The sequence below is a fragment of the Cryptomeria japonica genome, chromosome 8, assembly GCF_030272615.1.
Source record: "Cryptomeria japonica chromosome 8, Sugi_1.0, whole genome shotgun sequence".
Taxonomy (NCBI): domain Eukaryota; kingdom Viridiplantae; phylum Streptophyta; class Pinopsida; order Cupressales; family Cupressaceae; genus Cryptomeria; species Cryptomeria japonica.
The window spans coordinates 184953094-184970736 of record NC_081412.1 but is presented as its reverse complement, the minus strand read 5'-3'; the positions used below and the strand labels follow the sequence as shown (position 1 = coordinate 184970736).

The 17643-nt window shown below is 36.0% G+C and overlaps 1 protein-coding gene across 1 annotated transcript; it reads left to right on the top strand.

Moving 5' to 3' along the window:
- The first annotated feature begins 10162 nt into the window (after nt 1–10162).
- LOC131048428 (uncharacterized) lies at nt 10163–12890 on the top strand. The gene is made up of 2 exons (XM_057982384.2): nt 10163–10913; nt 12518–12890. Exons 1-2 carry the CDS (start codon nt 10527–10529, stop codon nt 12605–12607), a joined length of 477 nt encoding a protein of 158 aa, XP_057838367.2. The 5' UTR covers nt 10163–10526; the 3' UTR covers nt 12608–12890.
- The last annotated feature ends 4753 nt before the right edge of the window (nt 12891–17643 follow it).

Genomic DNA, 17643 nt, shown 5'->3' with positions numbered 1-17643 from the left:
AACAGACTGGGGCAACTTTGAAAGACAACAAAAGGTTTATGCAAAGTCTGAATTTGGTTTTAGCAATATCTTTCAGATTATAACTAACCGATTACAAACTTTGAGGTGAAATTTTTGCACTCGTTTGACTATTTTTGACAACCTTTGTCATTGATGTCAAAGGGGGAGTAGTGGAGAGAAAAATGCTTCTTCAGAGGAGATCATTTTCTCAGGGGGAGCACATCTTTTTGGAAACTTTTTTGGACTTCAGTTTTGGAACAGTTTTTGGATTTTTCTCATGAGTGTTGCCATCAATGCCAAAGGGGGAGATTGTTGGCATTCTACACTCTTATGTGAATAGTTGATGTTGTCATTGATGGAAACCAACTGGCAACGAACTGTAAAACATCTATCAACCCATCGGCAGTTACCGACGCCAGCAATAGACTTCTACATACACCAGCAAGCACTTTACCGGTAGCGGCAATAATGCATCCCGACACTCAAGCCGACATGAAATAAACTTTGTTTATTGTTTTATATTGTAATTATCTTTTGTAAAAGCCGACATGGCATATTGTAAAAGACTCATATATATGTATGAGATCTTATAGGTCATTTAGATAATGAGAGGATATGATATAAAGATAAGAGAAAGAGAGAATAGATGATATTTTGTATAAGGTGATAAAGTTGACACCGAAGGTTTTGGTAATAGATTGAGCTTAAACCGATATTGAACCTGGCATAGTTGATGTTGATTTGAAGCAGTACATTGTATTGGATTTTGATAATCTATTTTGTAAGTCAGTGAGACTTTTGTTTTGTAGTTGAGCAGTGAGCTCTAGGCTACTAGCCTTCCAGCATGTGCAGGCCCCTCATTGTAAGTAATATTTATTCATTGGCCAGTGAGTGAATATTGTGGGTCACAAATCCCACCGAGTTTTTTCCTACACTGGGTTTCCTCATTAAATATCTTGTGCTATGGTATGTTCTCTATGTTGTCTCCGTTATTCTTATTTGTTGCATTAATTCTTTACCGGTACACTGTTTTGGGATACAAAGTTCTTAATAAGTTTAAATATTTTGCTAACCGATTAGACACTGATTCACCCTCCCCCCCCCCCCCCCCCCCCCTCTCAGTGTCTTTGAGACTGTCATTGATTCTAACAATGCATAGATACTTTTGGAGGTTGTTTTTTTCCCTCTTGAGGGATTTCCCAAGGTATATCTTCTATCATCTTTTGATGGTATGTTGTCTATTCTCTTGCATGTGGATTCTAAATACTTGTTTGCATAGATTTTTCTTTTGGGTTATGTGAAAATTATCATTATATGGCTACAAATTTTCTAACATTTGGTATTAGAGCCATGGTTGTGGTTATGCAACCCTTAATAAAGTAAATCTTAGTTAGGTTTGAATCTATGGCTTAGATGAAAGAATGAATACATGGCAGGATATGAGGGTTTTGCAAGTAGATTTATTGTAGATCCGAGAGTTTTTTATTTGTTTTTATAATGAGTTGTTTGCATATTTGGGGTTTAATAAATGTTGGGTCAAAAGGGTTTCTTGGATGTGGTTTCATATGAGGGTTTTGTGGGGGAAGTTTTATAGATGACTCCCTAGGATAAAATCAACCTCACCATTGGATCCAAGATGGTTAAGAGATGAAAAATCACATAAAGTCTAACCCCTTTTTGAAAAATTGATAAAAACAAAAAAATTGCCCTCGGCCCTATTTGTACAACCATATGAATCAACCAGGGATAGTTGTCAAATAAAATTAATACATTTGACCCTATCAAAAATATTTCCTTAAAATATAAAATAAAAAAAATCATGGGTGCTTTGAAAAATTTTGTTTTGAAAAAATTTAAATAAAATAGTGGTATGCAGTGATACTCTACGGTACCACAGACATCGATACTATAGGGTACTACTATCGACGCCCCCCATGAAGTGCTTGGTGGGTCTGGCATAAACTGATCAAACCCCAGTCATTGTCCCCTGGCTCGATGTGGGTTACTCGCTAGCCAATAAAAATAGATAATTGCCCTATTTAATATTATTCACCTGCCATTAAATTTATTAAACATTTAAAAAAAAAAAAATTAAAATCTCTTTTAAGAATTATGCCACTACCACCACATGAGCGACACCTCTCAGGGTCACCACCAACATGGCACTACCACCGATGGGTCGTCGATGTCTTTGCTTGGGGATTGCCACTTGCTTGCCTATGTAGAAGAATTGGTGTTTTTTTTTAAATGAGCATATTTTTTCCCAAATTGTCCTTTTTTCTACTTCTCTTACTCATTGGAAAGATGGTTTTGATCACTCTCTAGTGGTATAGGTTTAATTCCTTGATTTTGAATTTTTCTTTTTTTTGGGCCTAAAATCTAGTTATTATTTGTTTCACACATTTTATCATCAATTTTGCTTACATAATTGGCCTTTTATTTCAAATAACCATTTGAGAGCATGTGCAATGTACTTCATAGTGGTTTTATTGATTTTTTTTTGTTTGATGAGTAGAGAGATTTGTGTACTTGTTCGAACACTTATAGGTGCTTGAGATTCTAGGTGTGATTGGATGAGCATCCAAACGAGTCAAGAGGCAAAACCTTGAGGGAGTATATGTTTTCATGTGATATTCATGACTGTATAGATGATTTTCAGATTTGGTGCTTCTTGGTATAAGTTTAAAGGTGTCCTTCAGAGTTGGAACTTGATGGTGATAGGTGCACAAGTTGTCTTTCATTTTGAGGACATGTTCAGACATGATTAGGGACTTGAAGCCTCATGTGGGTAATATTTGAGTACAAGTAAACATTGGTGTTGATTATGGTGGCATGATTATGTAAGTATACTTTTTTGTATTGGCACAACATTATCAGGTCTATGGTGGTTTGGTGGTGATTTGGTTCGATGTTAGGAGGTTGTTATTATCTTCTTGATTCTTATTTGGTTCCTTGACTAAGGTACTTAGTTTTGGACATGATTGGAAAATCAAATTTGAGATTGATTTGGTGTTTGAGTCATGTAGTGTATATGATTATCTTCTTTGATATCTTAGTTTGCAAGTTATTGATGTGATTATGATTTTGCATGTTTCATTTCTTAGATCTTTGAGTTATGTAGGTCGTGGATTAGCTACCCATTATCTTGTAGTGGAATGATTCATTGTGGATTGTATTTATTAGTATGATTGATTTAGTGTTGATGCAGACTTTATTAGTTGGTCTTATTTGTGGTTATTTGTATATTGGTATGTTTTCTTTGAGATGAGATTATGTATGTTGTTTATAGTACCTAGATAGTCAAGTTTGGCACTGGTGGCATGATGGTTTTATCATTTTGTCATGATAGCTTCGTTCCACATTTCAACAGGAAATTTTTTGTAGTATTAGCGGTGTTGGATAGATTCGAGTGATGGTATCTTGGTTTCACTTAGAGTATTCATATTTGAGTTATGTGTATGTGGACCTAGATGGTTTTCATTTAAGAGATAGTTATCATGATTCCATGTGTGACTCAATATCATATTTTAGTGAGAGTTTTTGGTAGCATGATGTGGGTTCACCATTTGATGATGGATAATCTTCTTTGGTGTTTATAGATGTTTTGGAGGAGCTCTTGGATCTTGTTGCTACAAACTTGAGTCTTTCACATAAATGTAGGTTCACTATTAAAAAATGGCTATCTTCATGAGATTGGATATGTTGATATCTTGTTATGCCATAGAGGACTCTTAGTCTTTGATTGAGGTGTCACTACTTGTTGACTTTGATAGGTGTTCCTTGATTTAGAGGATGGTTTAAATATTATGTCATGGCATACTCTTTGATCATGTGTTATATTTTTGGCATGATACAAGTTTTTTATATGTTCAGTGGAGCATATGATTTTTTTTTAGGAGATGGTTTGATCAAGTTGTTGTATTTATGGTTTTTTATTCTCGAGATTGGAGCTTTGACATTGATATTTTTTTGTTTCTCTTCATATATTGTACATGATCATTTTCTTGATTACTTCATGATCATTATATATTGCATCTAGAGTTTGGCATGGATTGATCTATTACAAGTGGTCGTGGATAAATGGAGACATACATGAGGCTTGGAGTTCTCTTATGGATTAAAAACATAAGTTGAGATGCATGTACTCTTGATGATATTTCAGTAGAAAGTTCAAGGAACCTACTTCTTGGTTGGATGTAAGTTCAACATGGACCTATGTGGAGATTTCTCTTAGGTGAGTCATGATGACTTGGATATCTTGGAGGAGCATTCTCATTTCCTACTATTGGTCTACTCATCGGTTTAGTACTTGAGAGACATTGACCATTGCTCCTTTCAAGCACATTATGTTTTATGATTTATCATTCATAAATATGGATCTTGAGAAATGGATAGATGGTTAGTTTTGGAGGATTCATTTGAGGGATAAATAGCTTTATTATCTCCTTGTGTATATGAGTTGATATTTGATATTAGGATGGGGATCTTAGAAAATAGTTTATTAGGTTGTTTTCCTGATATGGTAATGTTTACTTTAAATTTGATCTTCTTGGCTTTAGAGGTTTACATCTATTTTGGTTATATGATATATATGTTGTGTTTAATCTGTGAGATTGAAGTGGTTGTGTGTATAGCTTTTCATTTGGGGTGTTGTGGAGGAGATCATACTTTCACATAGTATGCATTTAGAGGTGTATGTAGAAGGATATGCTACATGCTTATGATTTGTAGATTCTGTCTTTGGTCTCGTTTATCTTCCTAGATGTTTAGGTTCACATGACATTGGTTTTGAGGTTTGGTTGGGGCTATTATAATCACTCTAGGCTTGAGGTCATGTGTTGTCACTTGTTTTTGGGTAATGACATGGAGGATCCTTTATCTCTTTCCAATGTCGAGTGTAAAGAACTTGGGAGATCTATGGAGACTTGTGATGAGAGTTCTACTTATATAGGAATTTATTAGTTTATAGGTTCAACATATCATTGTGGATGTTCCTTGGTACTACACCTATGTAATGCTATTGATATACTTGATATTCCTTGATCTTTTTTAGATTTGCATTACCCATGTAGTGGGAGTTCCTAGATGTATATGTTCTTCATTGATATGTTTGCACATAGAACTTATGATTGCGGTTTATGGGTTGTTCATGTTGATGGCATGAGGTAACTATGTTTTAAAATACCTACGAGCTATGGATAGTTGGATGTGTTAGCACTTGTTATGGGTGCTATTTCGGATATGAGTATTGTATCTTGGCAAATACTAATGCATATAGATACCTTTATTGAGTGTTTATTCTTGCAATATCAATTGAGGCAGGACTTATACTTCATTGTGGAAGATAGTTTACTTATCTTTGAATGGACTCATATCTTTGTGCATCAGCATGATGGGGGATGAGAGCATCCATGCTTGGAATGGTGGTCACCTTGTTTCTTGTTATAGATACCTTGATGGAACACATGGATCACTTTGAATGGTATGTGTGGCTATATGGATTGTTCCCTTGCTCATGTTTTAGGTTACTTGTTACACCTTATATAATGTATACAACAAGTGGGAGAATGTTAGGAATTAGGTATTGTACACCTTGCATAATATTCCTAGAAGTACATGCATCACCAAGAGTTAACATTTTTGGGGCCACTTTGAGTCTTCTTCAAAGAGTGCATATGTGAAGCACAATATGGGATGCATGCATTCATGCTTGGACACATCGAGAGGCTTAATGTTGTGGAGGTGTTCATGAAGGTTCTAAAGATGTATTTTAATATTTAGTGATGAATAATACATTGAACATAGATAATTTTGGAGGTTGGGGTTTTCTCTCTTGTTTGCATAGATTTCCAAACATCCACATTGCAACAAGATGACAAGATGAAGATCAGGATCATAGAGACCACTACGCGAGTACCAATAGTTACGAAGCTCCGATTAATTAACAACTTTTAAATCCTATATTTAGTTATTCAAGTAACATACTGAAACCTTAACTAGATGATTTATTCATGAACTCCACCAAATAGAACTTTATTTCAGTTCATTATTACATTACCTTGATTATTCCATTAAAATTGTGGTTTCTCATATGATAAGTGATCAACACCATAGTTTTTTGAAATCATAGCTAGAGCATGTGAAAAATGAGGGAACATGCAATTTCAAAGTATATAAGAAAAGATTTATGTTTGCCTCCATGAAAGACTATCAAATGATCAAAGAATCACCTTGAGTTGTTGCTTATGTGGGGATAAAATTGATCCTATTGAGGATCGAAGTTGCCAATCAATAGAAAACAAACACCAAGGAAAAGTTTATCCATGCCTTTGTAGGGAGAAAAAGAAAAGGTGACAAGAAGGAGAGAGAGAGAGTAGACGCATCTTAAAGAAACTCACACCTCCACTTTAGATCATCTCACACAGCTTGAATGCCTCTACCCACTCAATGTTCTTGTAATAAAACAAATTTGTTCTACAAAAAAACTACAGATTGCGCCATAATCTGCACAAATCATGGCGTTGGAAGACTCACGCCCAACAAACAAATCGCCCATGCAAAAGAAGACCACGACTTTTCCAAAACAAGTGCTGCAAAAATCTTGACTTGTGCATAAATGCAAAGAAAGAAACAACAAATGCTTCTTTTAAACAACAGATTCAATGCGACTTTGTCTCTGCCAAGTTCATTGGGTTGGTTGTATAAATCATGCTTACAATTTCCAAACGACTAGCATAATAGGTTTTAGCCACTCTAGATTTTCTCATGCCATGTTTTCAAAAAGGACAAAAAGATGCCTCCTTCCAAAAGCAGAAAAACAACCTAGGAATTGCGACCTGAGAAGATAGTTCCAATGAAAGAGAATCAGCCTAAAAATGTGGATTAGTTTGCAAGCAAAATCATCCCCATGCAAAAAGCATTGTGGCTAAAGATTAGTAAATCACCTTTTAAAAATAGAAGGAATGACATGCAATGCAAATCATGCCTTGCTATTCAAGAAACTCGTAGCCTTTTTAAGACAATAAAATCAAGCAAATCTCTAAAGAAATGCGCCACACAAGCCTTTCAACTCGTCACATGGGCTTGCAAATCATAGTGAGAACACCTTCAGACGAGCATGTTCTCATGAGTACAAGGAGTTGTGACACATATCCACAATCCATTCAAATCCATGATCTCACTCAATACCCACCTTTAATTGCACTTAGAATTAACATGCAAGTAAATTTGCACAATATAAAAGAATTTGCATTTGAACTCGCCTCAAATCTAATACCATGTGTGATAATTACACAAATGAGAATTGAAAGATAAGTTGTGAATGCTTGAATAACTTGGGAATGAGTACAAATATATAGCTAATATATTGCCACCTCCTCTAACAGTTACTATCTACAATCCTGGTTTATGTTATGGATAAGATTTGCACACTCAAGCATTATAACTTGTCTAAAGGAATATTCTATGTAGAATATTTTACATTAACATTAAGATCTCCAAATAATTGTTGGATGATGGTGCAAGCAGTGGAAGGACATTCGGAGTGTTCAATGTGATAAACAGATCTCTCATATATTGTGATGTGTCATTTTTGTTAAATCACTTGTTCTTTTGATATTTGTCTGGCTCAATAACAAGTCCAAGGAAATAGGCTAGTAGACCACACTCACAATAATGATTTATTATCCCTTGTTTCCAAGATAAATAATTATTTGAATTAAGTGAAACAATACAAAGATGGAATTGTAGTTTTGATATGATGGACCTCCCAAAAGAAGAACTTTATCATGCGTAATCCCCATGCACATCTCAATTAGTCTCAAATTGAAGAAGTGTGGAAGCATACAAGATGCAACACATATTACATCCTCTGATTTAGTTTTAGGGACACCCCCTTTCAATTGACACCTTATGAGTATAGTGCATATGCAATATAGATTGAACCAAAAAATGACACTTCAACCATTTTCAATAAAACGACACTAAAAAACAAGTTGTCAAATAAAAATTATGATAGTTTTAGTTTTCTTGAGTTGTCATAAAAATCATTAAAAATTTCAATGCATTGTAAAATATTACAAAAAAGTCATGTTTACAAACTTTAGGGTAAAAACGAGGAAAAGTTAAGCCCTCTTGGGTTGGAAAGGCTAAACATCCATGTGATCTTAAGTCAATTAGTGGCACTGGGCCTCCTTACTACTCCAAATTGACTCATTTGTTGTAGATTTCAAACACAAAATGAAAGGCAATTTGCAACAATTCTCATATGCCTTTTTAACAATTTTTTCTCAAAGAATCAACAAAATTGCAAATTTATGATGAATTTGCAGAAACAAACCTGCAGCCCTCGCTCCAACTTTTCATGAAGAACTTGCTTGCAAATCAATTTCATCTCTATTGTACTAGCAAAGTCTCTAATACCATGTGAGACTTAGCCAAGAACACTAGGCAAGTAGAAACAACTGAGAGAGAAATGCAAAGCAAAAGAGAAGATTGATATATTGAGTGAGTGAGTACATTAGGAGAGGAGTTGTATACAAAGAACAAATACCCTAACTACCACCCTACCTAACTTGCCAAATGGGTGTAACTATTTGCCAACTAGGCAAGATGCCACATGGACAAGCCATCTAAGCACCTAAGCATAACTACACACCAACACTCAGTTGGCATATGACATGGTTGGTTTCTAGACTAAGTATAATTACTTAGCTATCAAGGCTCCAATCAAAGTGGCGGAGGTGACTAAACTACATGGCATAAAGATTGTTCATGTTGTGATAAAAAATCTCACCTAGGAATTAAATATGGAGGTTCTCGTGGTATTTTTTTTTTCAAATGAGTGGATTGAAGATGTCTTTGAATCCTATTGTGGCGTGAGCTCAATAGTGGATGTGTTGGGTAATACCTTATTGATGGATTCAAAATATTGTCTAGGTTTTTTTTAATCTTTTTGATGGGGTTAGTGTTTATGTAAGGATGGCAAATTGATACTAACGGGTTGCAATGTCAAATAATGTATGTCTTTCTTGGCCTTTTCATATAGATTAGGGACAAAGTTTTGGTATCGAAATTAAATATACTTGTAATTGAATGGTAGTAAAGCAATTGTTAAAACCAAATTTTATTTTGCATATTGATATAAAGGAGTGGGCCCTATCAACAATTTAAAAATATATATATAATAATTACTTAACAAAATTATAAATCTTTAAGTTAGAAAATTTCTTATAGAATATTTTTCAAATATAAAATAAGAATTTTTAATTATGGATGATTTTTTATTGTAATAATAGATATTAATTACAAACTTATTTTGAATTATATTAACAAATTTAACTTTTTTAAAACTTACAATCATTATTAATCACTTTTCAAAATTCTAATTATCTTTTTCATGTTTCTTTGAAAACGAATAAATTAATTTGAAGGCTAGAGCATTACAAATTTATCAATTATTTTGAAATTAAGCTCTAGTTTTATAAACTTTTATTCATTTTGGACTTAAAGGAGCTAATTTTTTTAAAAGTAGAATTAAAGAATTGTGCTTTTAAGGTGGATTTCTAACTACTTTGTTCCATAATCTATTAATAGAAAATATATTGATATAGATAGCATTAAGGAAAGGACGCATTTTACATTGTTGATTTTGTAATAAATGATTACTATTGACTAACACATCACTATCATTGTATGAAAGGTCTGTTTTGAAGCCAGAATAGCCGTGACCTTAAGAGGGGAATTTACCAATAAGAATTAGAACTTTGAATTTTATATAAAAAAGAATTGATAGTTTGTATTATTGTACAATGTAAGCAATGAAGATAATGTGTGGGTCTATTAACGTTTATACATTGTAACAACAACAAAAATCTGCAAAATTTAAGCTAAATTTTTAGGTAGGAGCTGATTACGTGAAAATAGTGAGGACAGTGGGGCCCGCCAAAATTGAACCTATGATGTTTACCCACGTTCCTTTCACGGCGTGCTAGGTAAAGATTCCACAACGAAGCATAGAAATTATCGCCCATACCGTTATGGCGCCTACCCATTGCGCCAGAAAGAGCCGTTGATCTGCATTTACAACCGTTTGATTTTAAATCATAATATTCAGTGCTACTTTATGATAATAATAAATGCTGCTTCATGCCCCCAACGTTCACCTCAAACGCCCGGCATACATGATAATCCCACTCTTTTATGGCCGTTAATCCCATCACAACTGCTTAAAGCGGTCACTGCACACCATTTTTGCAGAATCCCCAAAATAGGGCCTGTTTGTTATTCCCGTGAGCATTCCTCGTGTTTCGCTTCAATACCGAAATATACGTTTCCAAAATTTGAATCTGCGTATTGAATTCAGAGCGTACTCAGCATTTCTGTGTGATGTTTTCATAAATGAATGAGTGAACAAGGCCCGCTCTTGATTTCAAATTTGCTGTGATTTAAAGCAGCGGATGGAGATGGCTCAGCAAGATCAGTGATTTGCAAGAGGAGTTGTGAAAATCTGTTGATTGAGAGGGAAAATGGCGAGCCCTAAAGTTCAGCATGTTCCGAAGGATGCATCGGACAAGCTTTTGGTGAAATTCTCGGATGTTTCGGTTTATGATTATGTTTATAATCAGAGCGGGGTGCCGTCTCCCGAGGCGAAGAAGAATGGCTTGAAGAAACGGATGGGAGCTGTGACTGAGGGGATTCGAACGCAGAATCCCAAGCACACAAAGAATAATAGTAATAATAGTGTCTCTGCGTCAAGAGAGCTGGAGTCCATTGTCACTTGGAAGACTCCTCTGAATGGCAACAGTGCTGTGCGTAAGACGGGTTTGTTGAGATCCGTGGGGAGCCTCAAGAGTTCACACCGAACAGTTGCACAGATTAAAACTTATGCTCTGTTTTCTACAGCTGCCGGAAAGGTAAATAATCTTTCTTTGATGTATGTATAGTACTTTTGTTTCCAATGTTAAAAGAGACCAAATTGTTTCGCGTTTCTCAGAGCTGTCATAACTGATCTTATTATCCATCGGACATATTCATTATATGTGACAAAGAGCTACTGAAAAATCTATTAAATAAGTTTTCTCACTTTTCCCCCTTCATATCTCTGTAGTATCTGTTTTTTAAAGATTTCAATGACTTTAAATGAACTGTCATTTTTCATTCTCTTGATCTCTTCAGGTTGATGATGGATCACAACATGTGGACTGACATGTTGATGACAAAAATTAGTATAGATTTGATTCTAAAAATACTCATATCTATATTATAGACTCCGAAATTTTGATGTCTTCGATCTATTTTCCATGAATGGCGCCACTGTTATAATTTTCTCAATTCAAGGCTTATGATCAGAAAATACTAGCTTAAAATTCTGGAAGAATAGACCTAAACCTTGAATTTATTTACTCCTCCCCTTCAGGGTTTACCGAGGATAAAATTTTGGTAGGTGTGGGCGGGAGGATTGAACAGTTAAAACTGCCAAATATACAGTCTTATAGTTGAAAATAAACAGTAGATATGTGAAAAATACAATATTAGTGAATGAAAATCTTTTGAGATAATCATTCTTAAATATGATCTAAAGCGTAAGAATTCTGAATTATGAAGTATGATCTACAAAACTCTCATACAATTAAATCCAATTCAGGAAACATATTCATTTTTAATTGAAAGATTTGTAGTTTCAAATAGAAGCAACTGTCTTGTTTAAGCTCTTCTCTGTCCATATCTGTTCAAATTATTTTTTGGATCCAGCTTAAAATAGTCTGCACTATTTAATCTGAAACCCCTCCTCACATTGAACATAACTTACCACTGTTTAAGCCTTATCATTATTTTGGGACCAGATCTTAAATCAACCTATCACTGTCCTGTGCTTTACATTCCTATCGCTCAGCCCGACAAGGGAAAAAGGGTGTTTTAATTTGGAATACAAAAGCGGTGCAAATTCCTGGTAAGCCGGAATTATTGCAATCAAATTTCAAAGCTGTACAACTTTGAATTATATAGAAGACAAATGGAAAACCAATGCCTATGTGGATTTGGACAGGCCGGTAACATCACTTCGAAAATTATTTTTACTTTTTACTTGAAAGGAAGAGCATTTTATTTTAAATAGATTTGATTATAACAAATGGTATTGATTCAGTATTGAACTCTACATAAACCTATCTAATTGCATCCGTAAACAAAAAGAAAAGTTGATATCACAGATAGTATTGATTCTTCCCTACTCTGTAAGCTAAAGATTCAAAGGATTTTTTTTTTAATATTTTTCCCACAGTAAAAATCTAACTGTTATTTTTTTCAAAGCCCTTCCCGATAAACTACCCTAATTGCAACCATGTTGTTTTGTCCTGTACTTCTATCTTTTAGACCTCTTCGAGGTATAGGATAGGATAATAACATTCTAGATTCTGAATAGTGGTCCAGAAAATAAACCCATAGCAATAAACTTTATTTTCCTCTGGTTATGCTAATTTGGTTATATTTGGTGTTGTAATTCTGGGGTTTTTCACAGGCCTGGCAAAAAGCCTTAAGAGGGGCTTCTAAGTTTCTGATGGACAAACGCGCAGTGCAGCCAGTTCGACTTCGTAAGGAGCTTCTCTAGTCTTTAGTTATTTATTACTCCTTTTCAATAAACAGAGGCGTGAATGCGGTTTGATCTGGCGGACTCTGCTACCAACCATTCATTGAATGCCTCCTCCTTGTGCCATCTTTTGTTCTCCTTACTCTAAATAACTATGTATATATACATGTAGACCCCCTTCTGTGTAACAGGAGATCCGGTGAATAAGTAGTTTTATATCAATTTATATTGATTGCTCTGTTTTTCTATGCTACCCTTCCATTGAAAGGAAGTCTGTGAAGAAGTTAAACAAATTATTCTCTTATTTGGGCCGTCTGCCATGCAGTACTATTTAACACATGGTTTACATGGTTTCAAATTTTATCTCTTTAAGATGCATTCTTATATCAAATAAGAGATCACTCCGTAGTAGTTTAATTGGTTGAGTAGAATTGTTAAGGGTGATGTTATGTTCTTTAATTACATCATTCATCAAGATTTAAATTTTAGAGGTGTGATATAAGGGATGAGGCCAAGTTCATGATATGAAATGATCTTGTAGATGATATAAGATCTTCCAACCAAAAAAAGATGTATATTTATCATATTGCACATGCATGAATTGACAAGGGAATTCGAAAGCTACTTAATTTTGTGAAAGGATAATTTACACATATATAATTTCATTTAAATAAATAAAGTGATTATATATGATTTGGGATTGGAACAATACATATGAATTAATTCAAATTTTAAATAAATTTAATTTAATATTTAATTAGAATTTAAAATAATGTTAATAATTAATTCGTCATTATATTTCAATTTTAGGGTTATTCAAATTATCACCTCACTATTTGTAAATTGACTAGTTGCTTTGGTTCATATTTGTGACTATAAAATTGACCTTCATGTCTACAAAATTGATTTGGTGCAAGGAACTATCTATATACAACGAATATGATTGTGCTAGGTTAACCTTAGCTTGTTGTATCGTGCTAAAGTGGGGTGTTGTCTATAAACAAAGTGAACCAAGGGAAAACTCTTGGTTGCAAGGTTAGATTGAATCAATGAACAAAAGACATAAAACAACCAAATAACAAAATATGAAACAACCTTTATACCTTGCCAAGAAAGTTCTCTTGTTCCCCCGATTCGGTCTCTTGTTGAAGCCAAGAATGCGCCTCTTCCTAGCTTGATATGATCAGTCCAATGGGAATGATGTGGTTGGCTCTCCAATATTGTGCACAAATGATATAGGATGGATGGATGAGGAATGATGGATTGATGATCAAAGGATGAAATGGCTAAGTATGGATGAGTGCAAATTTTGGTATAATAAGGGTATGAGGATGATTTCTTGGGCACAAAATAGCAACATGGATTTACTAAACTTGGGGATGGGATATAAGGGATGGAGTCCTCAATTTATAGGAGGAGAAGAGGAGAAATGGAGGGCTATAGGATTGACCCAAGATGGAGGGTCAAGATTTCTTGTGAGCCCACACAAGGCCCAAGAGGAGATGACAAGACAAGTGTGGAGACCAAGAGATATGCCTTAAAGGCATTTCTTGTCTCCACACTCCTCAAGGCTCATTGGGAAGACTTCCCAATGTGCCTAGGGAAGAACAACGAATTAAATATTCTTTGAAGGATGGGGATGAAGAATTAAAAATTCTTCAAAAATGATGTTCATGGGGATTGGAGGAATAAGGAGGAATTAAAAATTCCTTGGAGGATGGGATGCCTACACCTAGGAAAAGAGCATTTAAGGAAGGTGGTTAGATGGAAGGGACAAGGAGTTGATTTTGTGGCTAATCATGATGATTAGCCACTAGCAACTCATTAGGAGGGGTTAGAAGAATGATTTGTAAGAAGATTTGACTAGGAGAGAGAATAAGTGGGGGGAATTAAAAATTAGAAGAATAATGCTAAGTGAGTTTAGGGAGCTTCTAGAATAATTCATTAAGTTAATGATGGATTAGGAAAAAAGTGATTTGTAGGAATCACCTAGATTAATTAATTAATTAAAAGGAGGAATTTGAGAAGACTTAATATTAGGGATTTTTAGAAGAATAAAGGTGGATTGATTTATTAAATCAACAAACTATAGTGACAACATTAATAATATTTAATTAATATTGAGGAGGAATAGGAATTGGCACAATTAATAAATTAATTATGCAAAGAACTTAAAATAATTAAAATAATTATTTTTAAGTGTCTACATTTTGCTCCTCTTTTATGCAGCGACAAATTTGGCGATGGGTAAAAGATAGAAGAAGAAAAAAAATAGATACACCAGTGTAAAGCATGGGTGGTGTATGCCCCCTCGAGAATTTTTTTTGAAATTTTTTTTTGTAAAAAAAATTGATGAAATTTTTTTGAAATGAAGAAGGAAGAATTAGGGTGGAGGGAGCAGATGAAGAAAAACTAGAAGAGGAAATAGAAGGAGAGAGATCGCGAAGGGAATGGGCCCTCAAGGGGGTCCATATAAGCCACAAAGGGCCCAATGGGGACTCATTGTTACACACAAGCCTTGGAGCCAATCAGAGTGGTGCAGGAGCACCTAAGGGTTGAGCAGATACCCTTACAATTTTGGCTTGAGAGACCTTGCAAAGGTCATGTGCATACATAAAGACTAGTTCAAGTCCAGTAGTTTGTTTACAGGAAGCTTACAATGCATTTTGTTATATTGGCATCGATAAGTCTTTCCCTGATGAGACTGCCAGTGTTTGAAGCGTTGCCATCAGTTATCGGCAAGCCCGGTTTTACCCTAACCCGATGACCCGATGAGATCACTTAGGCATGGAGTTGAGTTATCGAGTATCGGCAGGAGTGGTTCACACTTACCCCGATGACCTGATAAGTCTTCAGTGTTCGGAGTGTTGTTATCGGGTATCAACAGGACGTGTTTTCTTGCCACCCGATGCTCCAATGGGATTGCTTTCTATTTAGTGCATTGTCATCGGCCATCGGAAGCCACATTTTACTACTACCCCGATGACTTGATGGAAACTGAAAATCGGTTGCAACTGGTAACCGTTTGTGACGAAATTAATCTCGTCCATTTGGAGTGATTCACGACAGGGAAAGGAGGATATTAAAGACCTAATGGCCATTTGTAAGAGGTTGTTTGGATCGAAGAACAAATCTGTTTTTCTCAATAGCAAAAGAGAATTTCATTTTCTGGTTTCCAATTCAGAGTCTAAATTTTGTTCGTGAATTGCAAATAATGTTTTGAAGTCTTTAAGTTTACTTATGCAGTTAATGTAAATGCTTCATTTCTCTGTTCTGTGAGTTAATGGTTTGATTCCGTGAATAAGCTCGGGATCTACAAATAAGGTTTTTCATTTCAGTTTTGTTCTTTGTTTGTAACAATAATATGGCTCTGACTTGAAACTCCACTCGACCATTGGAGGTTGTTAAGCATAACCAACTATGTATAGTAGGTTTTCACTTGAAGGAGACCAGGAGATGGCATTAGCTATTCCTGCAAACTGGCCCTAGGCAAGCTTAGTGATAGTCTGGCTAGGTGTCAGTAGCTTGAAGGAGATAACTTGCAGGGGAGGAATCTACTGAGAACTGGAAGAAGATCTAGAAGGCTACAAGCCCTGAAACCTAGACATTTTGAAACCGAAAGGAGAAAGTTTTCTAAACCAAACAAGATGGGTGGTTTTGCACTGAGAGAACAAATGTTGTGTGTCCTACACGCCCTGCAAGGATATAGTGAGCAAGCTTACCTTGTGAGTCAGAGGAAGGTGAAACAAGCAAACTAATGGTAGGGGAGTACATAGGAGGAGACTATGGGCCCTAAGAGAGACTAGGATTATACCACCAAAGAACTCCAGTTGGTGGTAAAGTAGGACTCTCCCTATCACAGAGCCTAGAAGGAAAGAAGGAGAGATGGATCACATTCCCACATGTGAGCATTGCACCAAGAGGATCCAACGGTATGATAGACCCACAGGCTATGGACCACCGGTACGTAGGACTATCCTCCTTTGTGGATTTTAGGCTTTAGGGTAGAATTAGGGCTTAGTGTAGGGCCAAATTTAGGTGAGGCAAACGTGTCGATCATCATTTCAGCACGTGCACCTATAGGGTAGCATGAGCGCTCACGGGTGAAAGACAGGAAGAAAGGGGGTTTGGGGGTTCACTGGTGTTTATAGTGTGCGCTCACGCAACCACGCAGATGCTCAAGGTATTGTGCGGGCGCTCGTGTTGGAGGAGTTTCTAGGTTAGGGTTAGGATAGGTTAGGGGTGTATGTTAGCGCGTGCACCTGCAGAATGGCGTGCGCGCCACAGTTTTGGTATGAGCGCGAAGTGAATCGGCGTATGCGCAGGGGAAAGAAGAAATTAGAAATAGGTTTAGAATTTTGGGATAGGTTGAAGGTATGGGTGCACCCGAGGGTAGAATAGGACTCAAGGATGTGGAATGATGAATTGGATTGTTGGATGCACGTTGAGTTGGGGTCGTTGGTGTTGAGGGAGCATTGGCCCGCTACCATGAGTTTATATTGATGGTTGCGATTGGATGAGTTGGAGGTCTTAACTGCTCCAGGGTTGCATTTTGTGGGCAAGTGGCCGAGGATGCGAGCTCATACTTTGATGATGACGATTTTAGTTGAGAGGTGGGATAGTAGGTATAACACCTTTTGTCTACCTACTAGCGAGGCGACAGTGACTCTTTTGGATGTATGGAGGATCTTGAAGATCTCCATTCGTGGTGCCATCCCAGAGTACCATTTGGATGTAGCAGATTTTTACCTTCAGGAGGTTTGCAAGTATGAGACCCTGTTGATGTTGGACAGGAGTAGGATGCATTTGGGTAGGGCGATGGGCATTCAGCATATTCCTAGTGTGGTACTAGTGATTTGTGGATTTTTGAGTGAACGGATTATACCGGATCTCGAAGGGCATGGATTTCATGTTGGATGGAGCAGGTGTCTTTATTTCATGGTACATGATGGCGTGTAGTATGCCTGGGGAGCCGTGATGTTGGCTCAGTTATATCACAATATGCATTTGGTGGTGTACAGGGAGTATGCTAGCTTGTCTGCGGGAGTGACACTTCT